The sequence below is a fragment of the Oryzias melastigma genome, linkage group LG23 (assembly GCF_002922805.2).
Source record: "Oryzias melastigma strain HK-1 linkage group LG23, ASM292280v2, whole genome shotgun sequence".
NCBI lineage: Eukaryota > Metazoa > Chordata > Actinopteri > Beloniformes > Adrianichthyidae > Oryzias > Oryzias melastigma.
Genome location: NC_050534.1, coordinates 15749598 through 15770307, shown reverse-complemented (window position 1 = coordinate 15770307; position 20710 = coordinate 15749598). Strand labels below are relative to the sequence as shown.

General features: G+C 37.6%; 2 protein-coding genes across 6 annotated transcripts in view; both read left to right on the top strand.

The window, feature by feature from the left end:
- Positions 1-11059, top strand: part of uhrf1bp1l (UHRF1 binding protein 1-like) — a 36848-nt gene extending 25789 nt beyond the window's left edge. For 3 of the 5 annotated variants that reach the window (XM_024286234.2, XM_024286260.2, XM_024286251.2), the window contains 6 exons: positions 324-474; positions 4097-4138; positions 7393-7652; positions 7744-7843; positions 7933-8090; positions 9806-11059. In XM_024286234.2, the coding sequence (XP_024142002.1) occupies positions 324-474; positions 4097-4138; positions 7393-7652; positions 7744-7843; positions 7933-8090; positions 9806-9934 (840 nt within the window). In that variant the 3' untranslated portion in view covers positions 9935-11059. The remainder of the gene's footprint in view (positions 1-323; positions 475-4096; positions 4139-7392; positions 7653-7743; positions 7844-7932; positions 8091-9805) is intronic. The other 2 variants (XM_024286269.2, XM_024286244.2) reach the window with 1 other exon arrangement.
- Positions 11060-14968: 3909 nt separating this feature from the next.
- The window catches only part of LOC118598086 (ankyrin repeat and sterile alpha motif domain-containing protein 1B-like), a 97984-nt gene continuing 92242 nt past the window's right edge, over positions 14969-20710 (top strand). Inside the window, exon 1 of the mRNA XM_036210274.1 lies at positions 14969-15652. Coding sequence (XP_036066167.1) covers positions 15522-15652 — 131 coding nt within the window. The 5' untranslated portion in view covers positions 14969-15521. The remainder of the gene's footprint in view (positions 15653-20710) is intronic.

Here is a 20710-nt window from a genome sequence, read left to right as displayed (position 1 = left end):
TGACTTGGGACTTGACTCGGACTTGAGGACAAAGACTTGGGACTTGACTCGGACTTGCAAAACAATGACTTGGTCCCACCTCTGCAAACCACTAATAAAAAATGTTCAAGTTTCACAAATTCTCAACTTAAGTGTTTCGAAAACAATTTTTTAGATTATAGTGATTAAAAGAGAACCCAATGGATTGTTTCCTGTTAGCCATAAATCTACTGTCTACTGATAATTTGTCACTTGAAGATTATATTAAATTGGAGTTTCGACCATAACAGCTTCTGTGCTTCCATCCGTTTGTGGTGATCATTTTGGATTCCTCTGGCCTACAGGTGTCTGTGCTGGTGCTGAAGGTGCAGCCGGTGTGTGTCAGCATGGAGGTGGAGGGCGAGAGCTCAGCCGTGGCTCTGGAGGTGGGCCGGGTCATTCCCAGCCAGCTGGGCAACATCAGCCTCAGACAATACCTCAGCAACCGCAGCCTTGGTGAGAAATGCAAAGTCGAGCAGAGATTGTTTAGCTAATTAGATTATACTTATACGTAGAGATTGGTACGGCTTGGACTTTATCTGATGCTGAACCAGTACCGGATTTTGACTGAAATTCATTCCAGCCCCAACTGTTATTAACCCGCCCACAACCGCTGGAAAGGTAAAATGATCGCCTGGAATAGAACATGATGACTGAAAAGGATACATGAGATTGACTTGTGCAAACAAATCACCAAAAATCACTGAAATTAATCAACAGAAGGATTCTTTAAAGCGAGTCACCAAAACGATGCTTTGAAACAAATCAAAATAAAAAGAGCTAAAACAAATCACCAGAATAAGAATAAGGGGCGCTAATAAGTTGGCTGCATCCGCAGTGAACCTTGAACTGTCTTGTTCTGGGTTGTACTGAAACACAAGGATTCCCCCTGTGGGATTATTAAGGAATCTTGAATCTTGAATCATTGAAACAAATTTTCAAAACGAAGCACAGAAAAAAAAAACAGCACAATAATGCCCGAAAATAAATCACCAAAACTGTGCTCTGAAACAAATCACCACAACAGAACACTGAGAGAAATTAGCAAAACAAAGTACTGAAATGAATCAGCCAAATGAAGCACTGAAGCAAATCTTTGTTATGAAGCACTGAAGCAAATCTTTGTTATGAAGCACTGAAGCAAATCTCCGAAATGAAGCACTGAAGCAAATCTCCGAAATGAAGCACTGAAGCAAATCTCCGAAATGAAGCACTGAAACACTGAAATGAAGCACTGAAGCAAATCTCAAAAAAACGAAGCACTGAAACAAATCTCCAAAACAAAGCACTGAAGCAAATCTCCAAAATGAAGCACTGAAGCAAATCTCCGAAATGAAGCACTGAAGCAAATCTCCGAAATGAAGCACTGAAGCAAATCTCCGAAATGAAGCACTGAAGCAAATCTCTGAAATGAAGCACTGAAGCAAATCTCCGAAATGAAGCATGGAAAGCAAATCTCCGAAATGAAGCACTGAAGCAAATCTTTGTTATGAAGCACTGAAGCAAATCTTCCGAAATGAAGCACTGAAGCAAATCACCAAATTGAAGCACTGAAACACTGAAATGAAGAACAGAAGCATATCTCCGAAATAAATCACTGAAGCAAATCTCTGAAATGAAGCACTGAAGCAAATCTGCGAAATGAAGCACTGAAGGAAATCTTCGAAATGAAGCACTTCAGCAAATCTTTGAAATGAAACACTGAAGGAAATCTTCGAAATAAAGCACTGAAGCAAATCTCCGAAATGAAGCACTGAAGCAATTCTCCAAAACGAAGCACTGAAGCAAATCTCCAAAACAAAGCACTGAAGCAAATCTGCAAAACGAAGCACTGAAGCAAATCTCCAAAACGAAGCACTGAAGCAAATCTCCAAAACGAAGCACTGAAGCAAATCTGCAAAACGAAGCACTGAAGCAAATCTCCAAAACGAAGCACTGAAGCAAATCTCCGAAATGAAGCACTGAAATCTTTGCTTTTTCTATGGCACCAGTAGTTCTGTATACATCGGTACTGATACCAAATTGGCAAATAATTCTGGTGCCCATCACCAAAGGTGTGTAGTATTTTTGTTCTTGCATGTATTTTCATATCAAAGTTAAAGCTAAAATTCTTTTAAAGTCAATATTCACTGAAATTTCCTCTCATTACATCTAAATACAGCAGCAAAACAATTCCTCAAACTAGTCAAGTATCAGTTATTTTAAAATTTGCAGCAAAATAAATCATCCTTTGTTATATAACTGTGAGATAAATCCTTGAAAGTGTAAAAGTCATGTACTATTTCTCAAGAGGAGAAAATATGGCATCCAGCTAATAAGAGAAGAGCAGCAGAGAGGCGGTTGTGTATTTTCCGCCACTTTTTATTGATGATCCTTTGTTGCTTATCTGACTGCAGAGGAAATAGGAGGACAGAGAGGAAGGACACGGGATAAAGGTCCTACAGCACATTTACAGCCGGCTCGCTCAGTCCAAACCACCAGGGGGTTTGGCCTCTTTGCATCATTTTGCTTTGATTATGAACATGTAAAGACAGTAACAGAGACGAGGACGCGCTCTGACAGCCCGCTTTGATCATACTTAACAAAGACCAGCAGGAGCAGGAAGTCACTGGACGTCTTACAAAAACTGATTCTAAGCAACTATTTAAAGTCCCACTTTAGCTACATTTTGACTATTAACTTGCTTCCATTTGTCTGTTAGTTACAATTATGCAGTTTTCAGCAAAAATCAAAAATGTGTCTTTTTTTAATGCATATCTTCTGCAGCTCATTAAACATTCACCTCTGAGTTGTGGGCGGGACTGTTGACACGGAGGTAACTTTACATTGATATCCCAGCATGCCTTCGTTTACTCTTCACTTATAGCTCTCCACAGCCCCAAGCTAACATTAGCATAGCAATAAACTGCAAGTAATGTTGTAGCTATCCGGTTTTGAGCCAGATGGCAGCTCAGGCAAGGAAAATGAAGACGTTAATGGATCTATTTGTCTTCAAGTGGAGGATTTAGAATTTAGAGAGACTTTGCATCACCAACCCAAGCTTTTTCAAAACCCGGGTTTTTGCCTAGTCTTGCTCCAACATGACTTTAATTAAGAAATACTCAGAGCAGGGAGAGGAACGGGGGAGGGGAAGGGTTCTGCACAAATAGTCCCGCCCACAACTCGGAGGAGAATTTCCAAGGCCACTCTGCAGAAACTATGGCTATGTTCCAATTCCCCCCCTAACCCCCAACTACTAAAACACTTTCTAGTGTGACACTATATGGATTTTAAAAGCAATTTAGACGCCATGATCACTACTTACTTTTGTTTTACTTAACCCCAGATGTGTTATTAAGTGAAAATCTAATTAATACGAATATTTCATGACGTCTATTTGTGACTCCAGTGTGTTCTGTTAGTAAAAATGTGGATGGTTTGGGTTTGACCGCAATGCATAGTGGTATATATTTGTTAATGTAGTGAGCATCAAGACTTCTAGGAAATTTTTTGTGCACCCAATTTTAGAATTGTAGATCCATACAGCACAACAAAATGGTGAACACACTATATAGTGAGTAGGGAAGGAATTCGGACATACCCTATGTCCTAGAAAACGACTTTTATTTTGGCTAAAAAAAACACTGGGAGCTAGTGCTGGGCGATATGACGACTTATATTGTGAGAGCGATAGATATCGTTTATATCGCTGCTATGCTAATTTGATCAATGATTACGCCAACGCAACTTGTCCCAAAAGCTGCCGCAACATCAGGCATTTTTTCAGAGAATAGCTGAAAATATACTTTATTGTTGTTTATCGGGATATAAAATATTTTATACCCTGATAAACGTTTTTTTTACTCGGAACGATTTTAACATAGATCAGAAGATCATCAGAGTGGGACTGTTGGTCATTTCAATCCAAAATTTGTATTCTAGTTTGTCACATTTTCAATTTTGACTTTCTTGAAGTAAACATATTTTGTTTAAATATTTGTTTTTCAAATGGCAAAAAGAATTCTCACAGCTATACAGGAACATCCTAGTTTTTTTTTTTGTTTGTTTTTAATAATTTACCTTCCATAACTCCCTGCAGGTATGGTGAGTTCACTGCCAATACCTGATCAAAGCAGCCCAGGTAACTGCTGTGTTAATCTGGCGTCCGTAGCCTGAAGCGCTTCCTTCTCTCGCCGTTGGTTTCCAGCTGTGCGTTTCTGCACTCTTCTGTCAGGTCTTCTCCAGACTCGACAGCATGCTCTGCAGATAGTGTGCTGCTACGCATGAAGCTTTTTTTTTTTTGTCTGTTTCACCAGTGTGGGTGGGTATGTGGATGCTGAGCTGTCTCCTCACCATGTGTGTGTGGTACTTAACAGAAGGCGGTGTGGACAGTAATGGAGTGAGTGCTCCCATTATTTGCTACATTAGGCCCCATCCTTCTAAATTCACCGCCTGTGTGTGTCAGACTCAAATTAACTTCTCATTTTTTTTTTTTTTTTGCGTGGACACTTTTAACCCTGTATTCTTCCATCTTCCTCTCTAATTTGCTCCTCTTTCCCCCCGCCTGCCTCATCTCCCCACTGCAGCAGACTTTGCAGTTTCAGTCCAGTGATTCAGGCAATGAGAGAAAACGCCAGCTTTACCCCTCGCCACCTATTTCTATCTCACAAGAGCATCCCCGCCCCCCCTTTCCTCTTGTCCTCCACCTTTCCTCCAGCTCCCACTCCATCTTCCTTCTAATCCTCTGTCTTTCAGCCGTTCCTTCCCCTCATCTCTCCGTCTCCGGGCCATCTTTTCTCTCCTTTCCCCGTCTTATCGCAGTCACTCAGTCCTTGGCTGCTGGCTTTCTACTCTTTCATGTTTTTGTCTTACTCTCCTTCTTTCTCCACTCATCTTTTTTTTTATTCTCTCCATTTTCCAGGATTGAAAAAAGAGAAAAACTGTCACTTTATCTTGGAAAAGCTGACAGCATTGCACGTGTGTCCGAGTCCTGAAATGTGCTGTGGCTTTAACCCTGTCCTGAGTTCTTCGAGAGGATCTGACAGAGAATGTTGCAGAACCTTTTCTTGGCTTCAGGCATTAAAATATGCGACTGTGTGCTTGCAAAGTTACTATGTATGCCAATTTGTGTCCTCAAGACAACACAGCCTTTGTGTTTTTACATTGTCCTCCTCGTTTTTCTTCCTGATCAGCTGGATTTGTCTTGATGTCCTTTCCTCTTTATTAGGGCTGAATCGATCTAAGCTTAATAGATCAATAATCGATCCATAAAAATAGATCAATCTAAAGCATAATGCTGAAGTCCGTTAGCTTGATGCTAATGTATAATGGGATTTCCCATAGGACAGCTAATGCTAACGCTCGGTCGACCGATCACTGACTAATTGAAAATCTTTATATACTCACAGGTATAAATTTTCCAAACTTTTTTAATTGATATATTTTTTAAAGTAACCATTTGTGGTCTTAAAACTGTTTTTTTGCTCATACGATCTTCTTCTGGAATAAGGTGTAATGTTGTAGAGCGATCGCCACCTAGTGGCCAAGCTGAAACGCCCTCCAGGAGAGGCAGAACAATTGTTGGAGCTAATCAATCTCAGTATAATTTCACTAACAAAGTTTACACTATGTGAACTGTATCAGATCAATATGAAAATCTTCAAAACATATATGGATTAATACTATATTTCTAAACAAATGTGTCTAATTGTGTAAACTCGAAATTGAATTAAATTGAGAGAATCAAAAGAATCGACAAAAAAAAAATCTGAATCAAATCGAATTAATTCTGGAAGTTATTGGTGATGCCCAGCCCTACTTTTTACTTCAGTTTGTCCACTTGAAAATTTACATTGTTTTAGATTTTATGTTTTAAACTTAAAAGCAGGCTCACCAACAAAATCCTGAATGCTTTAGATTTAATCTAACATAAAAACCCTAAACATTAGGACCTTGGAAGACTATAAAATAAACATTTTTTTATGCTTTGTGAGCGTATTTTTTTGCTTTTCTTCAATTTCCTTCTGTCTTCTTTGTGTCATTCAGTCTTTCTTACTCCCAACAATTTTAACCTCAATATCAAAATGCCCTCTTAACTCAAGCTAATCCAGGAGAGCAAATACTTTGTATATTAAGTCAAATTTGAGTACAGAAATCTCTGACTTGGGTGGTTTGTAGTCATAACACTTTTGTGAGTTAAGTTAATTACACATGATTAAACTGTGACTTTTATCTAGAAAAAGTATTTTGATTTTTCGTCTATTTTATTACTTTGAGCAGAAAAGAAAGGAGATAAATTGGTGTGTTAAAGATGCACTCCAATGAAAATTGCAGGTTTTTGTGTAGGATTTTTCTGACAATAGATGAAGAAAATTAGGATTAAAACTGTGTTGTTGGGTATTTTTTTTATTCAAATTGGGATCAACAAGGAGTAGCCAAAAAACACGTTTGAAAAACCGCATATTTGTGACCTAGAAAATACCACTAAAGACCCAAAAACTGCATTTCTGAGCATTTCTTAACTCAAATCAGATCAGAAAACCGGATGCTTGAAAATGCTCAGACTAATGACCCAGCTGCTAAAAGGGGCGTGCCAAAGTCTCCCCTCCCCCACGCACCCCCTGGCCCGCTCACGCTTAGATCTGCGAGACATGATGAGCGTTCAAGACTCAAATTGCGATTCTGGCTCAAATCTGTAGGACTGGATTAATCCAAAATACCTCGTTGTTATTTTTGCGCCGCTAATGTTAGCTTGAGGCTATAAGCTAGCGCTTTAGCGCTCAAACAGAACTCTTACTGACGGGGGAGGGGACAACCCAGAATTGTATTTCTGATGAGCTACTGCTGATATGCATAAAATATGTCTTAAAAAACAGCAAAAGCTTTTTGATTTGGGCTAAAAAACGACGTAATCATAATTAAAAGATCACTAGTAGTAATTTTATGATAGAAAAAATACTCTTTCCTTCCCTTTTGGAGGGAAAGAGTATTTTTTTACTATCGTGACACAGGGGTGGGGTTGTTCCGAACCAATGGTCCCGCCCACATCTCAGAGTTTAATTTCTGATGAACTCTAGCCGCTCTGCAGAAACTATGTCCAAGATATGAGTTTTGGATTTTGACTAAAAACAGCATAATTACAATTAAAACAATAAATCAATCAAAATATATTAAACACTTGAGAAATATTTATGGTTTTTAAAGAACTGTCTTCTTTTAATTTACCTTGATAGCTCACTGGTAGTGAAATGAGGCAAATTCACCTGAAAGCTGCAGATATGAACTGTAAACAAGATCATCCCGAGGGCATTTTAATGTTGAGTGTAAATACGTTGGGTCAAATCCGCAGACTTTTATTTTCTCTGCTCGACATTTGAATGAACGTCTCTCTGACAGCTGGAGGTGAGAGCCACTCTGCTTCTGCACACGGCCCCAATCGTCCGGAGGTCCAGGCACGCCTGGAGAGCGGGCCGTGCGCCGCCGCCCACTCCCCCCTGGCTGAGCGCAACGGGTTCCTACAGCTCCGCCTCCAGGGGTACCACGCTAGCTTCCTGATGTCCACGCTACGCAACCTCTCCCTTTTCATGGAGGACGACTCCACCTCTCAGGTGCTGCCCATGGAGATCTGTGTCAGGGACACACACATCGATTTAAAGGTGGAGCGTAAACATTAGTGTATTTATGTGAAAATTGGAATCTATTATTTTTATTACACTTTCTGACAAATGTGTGGCATCCCTCCTCCAGGACGACGGTCCCCGTGACGACAGCGAGGCCACGCCGATCACTCTACACGTGGACAGCCTCGTCGTGCACAGAAGAGACGATGGCTCCTTCTTCTTAGGAGGTGATGTTCTCTCCTTTTCATACTTTCTCCTCCACTCGAGCAGCCGATAAATATCAGAAATGTCTCACTTACTGTCTTTTATCTTACAGTTGACAAACAACCAGAGCCCAACCCCAAAAACGCTGCTTCATCCGTCGTAGATGCTCTCAGTCCAATTTCCGAGTCAGTTAAGAGCGTCTGCAAGATGTCAACGGCAACACAGACTCAGGCCCCGCCCACCAGCCCCTCGCCATCTTCCAGAGAGAAGGTGAGATACCATCATCTTTTGATAAAAGCTTTCCCAGAAGTCTTTTAGTTATGATTATTTGATTATTTTTGTCTGCTCACAACTGTTTAAATGAATAAATCCTATTTTGAGATAATTTTCTTTATATATGTCAGAAAAATGACACAAGAACGCATGAAAAACATGGTTTTCATCAGGGCGGGTCTTGAAAGAGTCACAGACGTTTTTTAAGTGAACATTGAAGTCCCACATATATGATACCAAACTTTTTTTTTTTTGGTCTGAAATTGTTTTTTATTCGTGCAGCGAAATGCAGCTCAGAAAATGTATATTTCTGAGGTTTAAAAAAAATTCAATCCAACCGCAGATGCTGAATTTCACAATTACACACCGCGGTCTGCTTGGTATTAGCGATGGAAAAATGAAGATGTCATTTCCTAATTCTTTTCCTCCTCCCCCTCCATTTTTTGAAATTTATCATCATGACCACAGACTGCAGGGGTTTTACATCAGCTTTTAATTAACGCTGGAGCTTAAGTTTTCACTTTAATCGACATCAAAATCTTTAGGTTTCTACATTTTTATTCAAGTTCCAACTTTTTCAACTTAAACACCAGGAAAACTCAACTGTTTTTTGTGAATAAATAGCTTTGTAATAGTAAAAAAAGATTGATTTTTGTGCGATTCCCCGCACTACTTTACCTTAGGCCTGTCAAATTATCGCATTAATCACGATTAATTAATTAATCACGAATTTAGTGACATTTTAGAGCGTTATTTTTCTTTTTTAATTGTGTTAATCTCAGTTTTGCATTGGATAGTTACTTCCATGTTATGCACACCTGAAGGAGCATTTTATCCCACATTAAAAATAAAAAATAAATATGAAATAAATTATTAGAGCTTCAGTCCTGTTATATTTTTAAAACTATTGCTTGTTTTGTTTACAAAAATTGGCTGTTTAATACGCGATGTGTCATGTTGTCATGGTAACGGCTTCAATGTGAGGCGATCCGCGCTCCGGTCTAGCTCCTTTTTGAGAAACTTGACCGTTTTAGAGGGAAAGTTCACCTCTTGGTGCTTGTTTTTGCCCAGATGATGAAACAAAAGTTTATTTAAAAAAAAAAAGTCTAAATACTGTAGTCTGTGGTGTTTCATTTCTTCCTTCTTTCATTTTCTTCTGTATTTCTTTTCTGATTAATCCCGGTGTTTAAAATGATCAACTTTACACAAATTAAAGGAAACCATGACATCACTCTCATATATTTTCTACTCTCTTCTTGTTGTGGTAAACTGTGGAATAATGTAAATCAACATTTGAATTATAGTATTAATAAGAAGGATGTGTTCAATATTTTTTGGATTTCTCATAAATGTTCCTACTGTTTTCTGATGTGGTAAACTAGAGACTCTGGACCTTTTTGTTTTGTTAATTGTTCAAATAAAAAAAAAATGACCTCTCTGTGGTGTCAAAGTAAAGGTTGAAAGTCTTTAATAATAAAAAAAAACTTAATAAAGCCACTTTTTAAATTTTATTTTGATCTTTTACTGCGCCACAATGTCACAAACTTAAATGAAACACTTTAAAATTAGGTTTTTAACAATTAGTAGGTAAAAAAAATTGCGATTAATTTGGTGACGATTAATTAATCGTACTAAAAAATGTAATACCTGACGGCACTAATTTACCAATTTGAGTTCCATCTCTTCAGACGTCTTTATTTTCTTCTCTTCAGATGCTGATGGAAGAGAACGAATGTCTGAAGATTGAACTGTCCCGCGCTAAGATGGCTCTGGCCGAGGCTCAGATGGAGAAGGACTCGCTCCTCCACCGCATGAAGAACCTCAAAGTGAACACCAGCTAGACGAGAGTCTGCAGCGATGAGCAACGATGCTCCAGGATGGATCATCAAGTGAAGAAAAAGAGGCGCCTGAGTCAGCAAAAAAAAAAAAATTCCATCAAAGGCAATTCAGTCTGTGTGAAGATTTAGAAAATACACATTTTTACACGCTAGCTGTCTTAAATATCTCCTTCATTTATGACTTAAAATCAGCAGAAATGCATTTCTGGAAACATGAATTTATAGCCTTAGCCGTGCCTACAGAAGAAGCCCCTCCCTCTTGTTAGACTTATGGAATGAGTGAACACTGAATGAATGTGGAAGCTTCTAAAGAATGTCTCTAAAGGAGGAAATATTTTGCACTGCATTAAATTTTTTTCATTTTAGTGTTTATTATATTCAGAGAGTGACGTGGCTCCTCATCGCCCTCTGAGTATGTACAGTGTATAGTCAACAAGAATGTGAAGACGGCTCTTTTCTACACAACCCAACGTCATGAAGTCTTTCTGTCCAGCGTGTTTTTTTTTTGTTTGTTTTTTTTCTGACAAAAAAGACAAAACAACAACAAGCATTTAATTTAATTTGAGAGATTCCTGTCAGTTTTACAGCTTTGTCCCGCAAAATGCGTCTCGGCGCCCTCTTGTTCTATTTTTGTACGTGTAAATAGTTATTCACGCGCACTTTTAAAACAGAGGCACTGTAAATACGACAACGATGACTGTGAACAGAACAAGAGGGGAACGCATTGAAAATAACAAAAAGCGTGATTATCTTTTAACAAAAAAAAGGGAGATTAGCACAATGGTGCTACATGCCTGTTTTTATGTTAAATCTGAATTTCTCAAGAAAAAATGTTTAAGGACATTTATGTGCGAAGGCTAGAACATTTTTCCCACGCAATAAAACTTATCATGAGTCAAAACTTTTCAAACTTGTTCCGTTTCATTTCAAATGAGGACTTCTAAAGAAATCATAGAAACAAACATTCTTTTCAGGTTCTTTGATTTTTTTCGGCAAGTTTGAATTTTCTGCTCTGAGAAATGAATTTCAATGCCACTGCAAGATGGAAAAAATGACACCGTGAGTTGTGTTTTGTCTGTCAAAGCTGCTGAAATACTGATGGAAATAAAGACGGATCTATTTCAGTTATTTCTCTCAAGTTTGCAGTGTGAATTTGTTCATACTTCGTCACATCTGTACAGTACTATCTATATCAGGGGTGTCAAACATACGGCCCTCCAGATGGTTTAATCCGGCTCAGTCATGAAGAGAAAAAAATGTAAAAAAAAAAAAAAAAAGGATGTTCAAGGCAAAAAAATAGTTTTCTTGCCTGTTCATATCCATGTGACATATTATTGATATTTAAAGAAATGGCTGCAATGCCAAACTCCGCCACTAGGGGAAGCAAAGGAAAATAAATACATGACATGTTTTTCATAGGGGCAGCCATGGTGCAGCGGTAGGACTGTGATTGGACGATTGTGGGTTCAATTCCTGCCTTGCCAGGCGAAGTGTCCTTGGGCAAGACACTGAATGAACAATTGCTTCTGGTGGAAGGTTGGCACCAGTGTGTGAATGGGTCTGTGACTGTAAAGCACTTTGAAGTGCTATATAAGTATATACCATTTACCAAAGCTAAAAATAAAGTAAGGCATTAAGAGGTTAAATCAAACTTTTCAGAAAAACACTAAAACACACTTAGTTTCACATAGAAAATCCATTAAGAGATCTTTATTAGAGCTGACAGTGATGCTTTGTTGCTAAAAATTAGAACAAAAAACATTAAATACATTTAAAAAGGCAATTTATTGTTTTAAAAATGTGGATTTTTGTTAAATTTGGTGTATAAAACCACTTAAATGTTTCATTGCAATACAAATAACTATTGGTTCGTAATTATTTTTTGTTCTATTTAAAATTTCAGCACTTTTTTGTTGGTTTTTCTTTTCCCTCATTCAGGGTTTCAGTCATTAGCTCTTGGCCTTGAGCTTAAACCAATTATCTCACTCTTAGAAACTAATGCAGTTCTAATATTTACCACAAACCTACATTGATGTTTTTAGATAATAAAAAGCAGTTTTTAATGAGGTACATTGAAAAAATAAGCTTCCATTATGCATGATCTCCCCCCAAAAATTAAAAATTAAAAATAAAGATTCCAAATGACTACAGAAAACTGCTCGTGTGAAAGTGTTTCATCCTTCCCTTTCCCTCTGCAGCAAAGGAACATTCCATCAGCAAAAAGTTAGCAGCAGATAGAAACTCTAAGAAGAGATTTCAAAAAGAAAAATGCATTAAGATAAAGCGTAAATATCAAAGTGGTGGTAAATTATCATAATAATACTGTTAAAAAACAACAAAAGTAGTGTCCAGGAAGACAGATAAAACAAATAAAGAATAGAATCAAAGGAACTTTATAAGAAAATAAAGAAAGTCAGAAATGAAAAAGGAGAAGAATGGCAAATAATTCACATTTTGATCTTTCTTTTCTTTTCTTTTTTTAAACCTCTCTATAGTTTCCTGTTTTGTTCCGTCATCCAAATACACACTTCTGTTCTCTATATTGCAGCATTTTCTTACCAAAACTGTGATGATAAGATCTTAGGACAGGTAGTGTGTGAAGTTCAAGGCACCATCAACTGGCCCGAACCACAAGAGAAAAAAGCATTTTAGTAAAAAGAGCAGAATCAATAAAATGGAGCATTTATTGTTTTGTTTTTACAAAGAAAATGCAAAATAATCCATCAAATCATGAATATATATAAATGCCAACAATACAGGAGGTAAATTACATTAGAGATTATGCTATGTTATATTCTTTTACTCATTATTGTTAACATCTGTTTAAGAAAAAAGGCAAAAGTTTTACAAATATTATTGTGTATTGAGTATTTTTTGTTGTTTCTGTATTAAAGGTACAAATAACCCACTCCGATTATCTAATGATCTTTTTAGAGCATTCTCTGTGTTATTATAATTATAATTAAAAGCCTGTGTTGTTTTCTAGGACATAGTTTCTGCAGATCGGAAGTAGAGCGCACATTCTTCAATTTCAGCCCCTGGTGTTCACACTGGACAAGCAGGGAGGGGCTTCTCCCTCTTTTTTTTTTTTACTGCTATTAAAGACGTGGTGTTGTGTAATTCTGGCTAAACACAAATGGAAATGATTGATTTCTTCTTCATGGTCAATTTTTAAACAGTTGTGTGAATTAAAAGGGACGCTACTAGCCTTGCTAGTCCCTGATTGGTCAAAAAGTTCAACTGATTTAACTTTCAACGTTCGATCAATGTATTAATGTTGAAGCCTGAAACACACGTTTACCAAAACATTGTTGAAAATGACTGCTTGAACATGTGTTGCTAAATTTTAAAATTCGCCTCCAGGTTGTGGGCGGGACTTTTGGTGTTGAGCAACCCCGCCCCACTTCCCCTCCTCATTCCCGAGAGCTTAAAATTAGGCCCAGTCAGCATATTTTCTATGTAACAAACCTCTATTTGAAACACATTTTTTTGTCTGCTCGCTATTTATTACAATTTCACTGAAGAAATTCTTAAAATAGCAAAATTGGGCTTAATTCTCCTGATATATGTCCTTATTTGTCATATGAACATGATAAAAACACTAAAGAATCAATTTTATTTAAAAATTATAAAGTGTATTTATTAATAAAAACATTATTTATTTCTTTATTTTTGTTGAAAATTAAGGGTTAGAGGAATTAGAAACAATGCTTTAATTTTAGACCAAAAACGGAACACTGACCTCAAACAAAACAATAGAAATAGTATATGACTGCAAACAAAAAAGGTGAAAATCAGGAAGTAGGGACTTCTCCTCTGAGTGAAAACACATCCAATTTCCGCTTCTGCCTCCCCTCTGAATTATTCACACCAGGCAGCCATGCCCTGACATGATTGGAGGATTATTTTGGGATTTCACCTGTTTCCAAACCCATTCAGCTGCAGCAGCATCAATTGAAAAGGAAAACAGCGCCGTGTGCGCATGTGCGAGTGTCAGGGATTCAACTTTGTGATTTGAGAAGAGCCAAGACAGCAGCAGCCCTTGACTCCACGCGTGACTTTTTAAGAAAATGTTCACGAAGGTGGAGAGCCGCGGTGTGTTTTGGTCGCTTTGTCATCCACGCCCAGATACTACGGCCAGAGTGTCAGTTACAAATGACAGGGGCTACAGCGGAAGTTGGACTGGATTCACTTTCAAAATAAAACTTTCTGTGCGTTTGTGCTGTGAAAACAATGTACTTTTACTTTTTTGGGGGGTAAATATTGTACTTCTAAAGAAGCTTTACTATACAACACATTTTAATAATACAATATAGCCTAAATATGATAAAACGTAATACTTAAACTATACTGTTTATAATATACTAAAGAAAAGTTTTAAACATTTTAGTACTAGAAAATGCATTTTAATTATACACGACAAATTATTATATCTATGAAGCACCTTAAAAGGCACAAGGTTGACATACAGTAATTAAAATATTACAACAAAATAATATTACATTAAAATAATAAATATTACACATAAAAAGTAAGAAAGTCTGAACAATTTTATTTTGCAAGAGTAAAAATGAAATTAAATTGTGCATGAAAGAGGGCAGGTAAATACAAAAATGAAGTTTTTGTCTTTTTGATTCTTTACTGGAGAAGTCTACACCCAACTGGATTATTAAAAGTCTATTTTTATTGTTATTTTTTTACTTGTAACAATAAAAAAAGTAATATTTTTGCTTTCACACACAAATTTGACACTTTTTACTTTGAAAAGAGAGTGTAATCTTAATATTTTTGTCTAGTTGATTCTTTACTGGACAACTTACACCCATTTTTTGCTGATAACAGTCATGAAAATTGAAAAAAAAAAAAAGTTTTTTACATGCAAAATGTGGACGTTTTATTTTTTAAATACGAGTGTTATGTTAATGCTTTTTATCTGCCTAATTTTTATTTTTATCATATAAATCTAATTATTGGAAGTCTATTTTTATCATTTAAAATATTATTTTATTTTATTTATTTATTTTTTACTACTACTCTTTTTACTACTGCGAAGTTTTGAGACATTTTATTTTGGAACGCGAGAATCAAAATCCGGAAGTAGTTAATTTGGCTCGCGCCCTGCTTGATTGGCTGCTGAGCGTCAGGCGGCCGTTGTAGACGCCGGCCAGTGCAGTAGGCTCGCGGGAGGGAAGCAGTGGAAGTACCAGAGGAGACAGAGGGACGGACTTTTTTATTTAAATACACCTGAGAGCGGAAAGCTTCAGAGAAGACGGAAGCCGCCATTTAAACTTAAAAAGGCTTTGTGTCGGTTTTTTTTCCCGTTATGTTTCGCTGGAGCTCCGGTCCCCTCTGAGGTTTACACCGGAGAGTAGTGCACGTCAGCGGGGTACGTTACGGCGGTGTGCACGTGAACAAACCGGGGCTGCGCGTCGACATCCTTCCAGCATCAGCAGCACCTGGATGCCTTCCTCTCATTAAGCCGCGAGGAGGGAGGTCGGAGGAGAAGAAGAAGGAGGAGGAGGTGGTGATACATATATATGGGAGATCGGTTGGATTTTCATCCCCCCGCCGTTACAAACTTGTGTCCAGGATGGGGAAGGAGCAAGAGCTGCTGGAAGCCGCGCGCACCGGGAACGTCACCTTGGTGGAGAAACTGTTATCTGGGAAAAAGGGAATTCTGGGATCTGGATCAGGTTCTATCCCGCTTCCCAATCTTCTAAGGTAAGCCTGGAAAGGGGAGTCCCTTTAGGAGTGGGTTTTCTAAGGAGGGGGGTTCCCATGAAAACCAATTAAGGTGAATTTATAAGTGTGCAGCCTCAAATACGAGCTGCAGTTGCAGGAGCTCCTCTTTGTGTCTGCATGACACATGAAAGCAGAAGCGATTGTTATGGAAGTGAAAGGAGTACACACACATCAGAAACGCTAATACAGACCAGTCGAACATACAATCCCAACAATGCTAATTCAATTAAAAAAGAACTTTGTGCCCTTTCTGAGCTTTCCGAATAAAACGCTTGGATAATTTAAAATATTTGCAACTTTCTGGCGATTAATTGAACTGTTTCATAAAGAAATCACATCTAGACTTGTGATACGTCTGCTTTTCTTCACCCTTCTGGCTTTTGTGGGTTCATATTTCTACACAGACCTTGATTTTCTGTTGCGTTATGAGTGTGTCCTTTCAGACAGAGAAGAATCTACATTCTTTTTGCATTCAGGAGGTCACATCATTAAAAAAAATGGTCTGACTTTCCTGCTAGCTGATGGCAGTTATACTGGAAATCTAACTTCTTTATTTTTGTTGTTGTTTTAAACGCTCTGATGCAAATAAAATGAGGAAGAACTGATTGGTTATGTCAACAAATTGACATAAAGGAAAGGTCAGTGTTTTATAAATGTGAAGTTGCCCTTTTTAAAGACTACTATTAATTCACAGATTAAAAAAAATACTGTTAGTAATAGGTTGCAAGTTGCTACACAAGTTTCTACGACTGTTATTGGGCTCTACGTACAAAACCGTGGGCTAATGAAGACAGTAGTGGGTAGTAGTAGTAGTAGGGCTTTTATTTTAATAGTCACCGATTATTTTTTCCGATTAGTCGACTAATCGGATCATGCGTAAACAGGATGTAAAACGCACATCTTAAGCATCACTAGCTTTAATTTAGCCTAATTTTTAGGACCAACTGACCGTTGGAGAATCCAACAAAGATGCTTTGAAGGAACAGCTGTCTGTGGTTCTAATGGTCCCTCCCGCCCCTTTGCTCTCAGGCTGATGTTAAGCCAGGTGATTAGGAGATCAGAGGTAGGGGCGTTTGGGAGGAGTACCGCCTCAGGCTCTTAACCAGATTGCCTTTCGACTGGGTGGACGGTTGGTGCCTTCTGGCTGGATGTTTCTCTGAAGTTCTTGGGATTTTTGCTGCCAAACAAAAATCACATTGAAGGAAACGGTTTAAAATCTGTTTAAAGCAGTGGTCCACAATGTTTTTTTTAGGCCACAGACCGATATAATGTCAAATAATATATTCGTTGACCGGCCTGTAGGAGGCATTCTCTGTGAATTATCTGGTTTAAGACTTTATTTGTACACTAGATCTCCTTTAGGAACTATTGAAGTTAAGAACACACGAGCATGTGATGCACGTTCAACTACTGAATTACTGAATTGGTGTTGTAGTCTTATTGTGAAGGTTGTTGTTGAGGTAGATGTTTTGTTTTCCTCTTTTCTCCACATTCATGTCGTCCCTGAAAGAAAAAAACTTCTTGGTTTTGTGGAAAGGATTGTTGAACAACAGCAGGTTGAAAAATAGAAATTCACTGAAAGATTGTTTTTATTTGCAAAGCTGTCGGGGACTTCAGAAAGCAAATAAAAACAGTGGTGAGCTTTTATTATGAAATTCAGGGCACATTCAGGAAAGTGAGACAGTGATATTAGGAAAAAATGTTTACCGTACTTTACTTTATGAAAACTGCTGGTACTTTGTGTTGCATTTTTGTAAATTCCAAAAATAGCACTTTTATGGGAGGATATGATTTAAGGTTTTATTATTTTTAACCAATATGTTCTTATTTTCCTTTTCTGTTTGTAATAATTAGTTTTCTTCAGGAAGATCATTTTCCTCTTTTGTTCAGTAAGTGTCATAACTCTTCTTCTTACCCTTTCATCAAAGCTATTAACTCAACTTTTTTTTTTTGCCTACCTGAGCTTAGAGCAGGATCGGTAACCGTGGAGACAACAGCTTTATCGGCTTAAGAACTTATAGCCATATAACATCTCTGAAACATCTCTTGGCCTTCAGCACAGAAAAAATGTTTTATTTTCTTTGCAGTTGTCATGGTAAACGATCTGTAAATAAACCGCTATGTTACAATGTCGAAGTTTTACTGGGATGCTTTTAGATTTTTATTGAAAAAAAGAAACCATAATGGATAGAAACTGTCGTCATGGTTACCTTTTACTTGAAAATTGACTTTCAAGGAAAACGGAATAAAAATTCTTTTTAAGTTAGCTGTAATAAACTGTATATATTTGTTGTTTTTACCTTTTTATTTAGGTATTAAAAGCCTTATGCAAATCAATCCTTAAAACATTTATGCACAAAGTATTAGCAAAAGTGAACAAAAATATTTTATTGCCAAATTTGATTAACTCGTAAACACCGGAAATGTTGATTTATGTTGACTTGCATATCAGTGCAAAGCTGCTTTTCTCCGCTTCAGAATCTGTTGGAATTACATGAATTGCATAAACGGTTAAAGAGTTATAGTAGTCGATAACAATGTAAACGCTGGAGTTAAATTTCCAGAGTTGCAGAGTTAAAAAAATCTGTTTTCTCTCTCTTTCAGAGGTTGTAATGGCTCCAAGTGACCACTAGATGTCCCGTTTTTTTCTTCTTCCTCATTGAACTGAAGCCTAAAAGCTTCAAATAGTTTTAAAATAATAAAGTTTTGCGAGGCTTCATCTACTCACGAGTAGCTTAGCTTTGTGTGATATGTTCTTATTAGAGCCGGGAATTGATAAAAAAAAAAAAATTAATCGCAAACCTGGAGAGAAATTAATCGCGATTAATCGCAATTAACTTTTTTTGTTACAGTATTTGTGGACCACTTACTATCTTCAAATAATCACAATATATAATCATATACAAAAATTTACATTTAGAACATTTATTTTTAATTAAGTCTGTCAATCAATTAAAAAAAAATCAGATTAATCACACTTTTGTGTTGTGATTAAAAACTATTAATCACAAAATATGCAAATCGGTGAGGCAAAGCGAAGGACTGCCGCTTCTGGAAGTGTAATGGAATTTCGTTAATAATTATTAACGTGAAAATTCTGTTTGATCAATCAACACGTTAATGTTCACAGCCCTAGTTCTTACTCTATTCATCCTGTATTTTTATTATATTCATTTTACCAGATTGGGTTTTTGTGGCTTTTTCATTTTTTTCCCCCTGAGAGTTCAAAAATAGGCTTCATCTGTATCTTTAAATTGCTCATCCAACAGTAGTGGGGATAGGCTCCAGCAGCCCCCTAAAGCGGTTAAACGGGTTCCAAATATGGATGGTTTATGTACTGTACTACTGGACATAACTTCTAGTAGTACTTTCTCTATTTTTTGTATGATAGTAAAAGTGTTTTGTTGTTTTAAAAAAAAAAGACTTCACAATTACACTCAAAATTCAACAACACAATGAATTACATCGACAAGTCACTTCACACTTATATATTTAGACATGAAATGATGAGGTATCACATGTTGTATACACCTTTACTGGCTCAAGAAGAGCCGTGTGCTCTCAAAGAATGGGCCTCATAGACACACTCACACAGGATCTGTTCTTTTCCTGCAGTTTTGTGTGTTCCATATCTGCGGTTTGACACACATCCTAATAAAGTGGAGGAGTGTGTGCACACTAATGTGACGGGAATAAATGCACTTCTTTCCCATCCCAAGGCTTTCGTTGCATTCCTGAGTCATGAGGTGACTTTTCGTTGGCGGATTGGGACGGGACACACACACAAACGCACACTCATTAGAGCACAGGATGCAGAGAAGATGATCCTCTGCTGCTGTTCTGTGGATCCGGGAGCTGCTCGCCGACACGCACAATGGAAAATCAATACGGGATGATCTCACTGCTGTTTAATGGGTCATATTCTTTTGTAGATGACCTGCACCCACCCGAGCATGGGAAGTAACGGTGTGTTTTTAGAGTCTGCACTGTGGAGGAACAATAAATCAAAATGTGAGGGGATCATTAGTTTTTTTAGCTTAATTGAGGGCCTTTTGTCTTTAAAAACATTTCACCGCTCGCTGCTCTACATTTTACTGCAGGTTTCATTCATGTTCATTTGCCAGGATTATGAGAAATCTCATTTCCTGAGATTTGGAGTTAGTCGAAAGGATTGTGAACAACCTCGATCGAATTCATTTGTGAGAGCATGAGGAAAAATACTTGTTTATGTGAATAACTCTCGCCTAGTTGACAGCTGATTAGCTGTGCTGATTTGGTTGTCTTTTGCATACTTTTAAATTTTCCTAAACCAGGAGAGTCATGGGCTTGTTGGTTAGCTGAAACCAAAGAATGAAATAAAAGCTTGTTTTTCTGTTCATTTGGGGAGCGTTCACTGAGAATTCCAAAACAAACGTGGCGGTTTTGATTGTTTCCTTTTTCTGTTGAAAACATCTGAGGGTTTTTCTGCGTTGACGGATTTCCATTAGTGCTTTGAAGGCGGGAAGTTGACTTATTTATGAGGTTGGAGGCTTTTGTGGGATAAAACACGCTGACAGGTTTCCCTTTTGAAAATGATCAAAAGTTTAATATCCAAACATGTTTGTTCTCCCCCACCGCTAATGTGGTGTGAGTTTTCACTGAAGAAGAAAGGCTTCACACACAGAACAAATGAGGTGGTAGTTTGTTATCCAGCTCATCAGGTTCACGGGTGGAAGTGGATGAAGTTGGAGTGGAGGAACCTGCTGCTTGTGAGGAAGAAAGTTATGACTCAGCAGATGACAGTTTATTCTGTTTTACTCTGTCTTGTATGGTGGCCCTGAAGGATCACAATACAACACTTAAAGTGTTGTGTTGTGAACCTAAAGTGTTGTGTTGTGAATTTAAAGGGTTGTGACCCTAAAGTGTTGTGACCCTAAAGTGTTGTGACCCTAAAGTGTTGTGTTGTGACCCTAAAGTGTTGTGTTGTGACCCTAAAGTGTTGTGACCCTAAAGTGTTGTGACCCTAAAGTGTTGTGTTGTGACCCTAAAGTGTTGTGA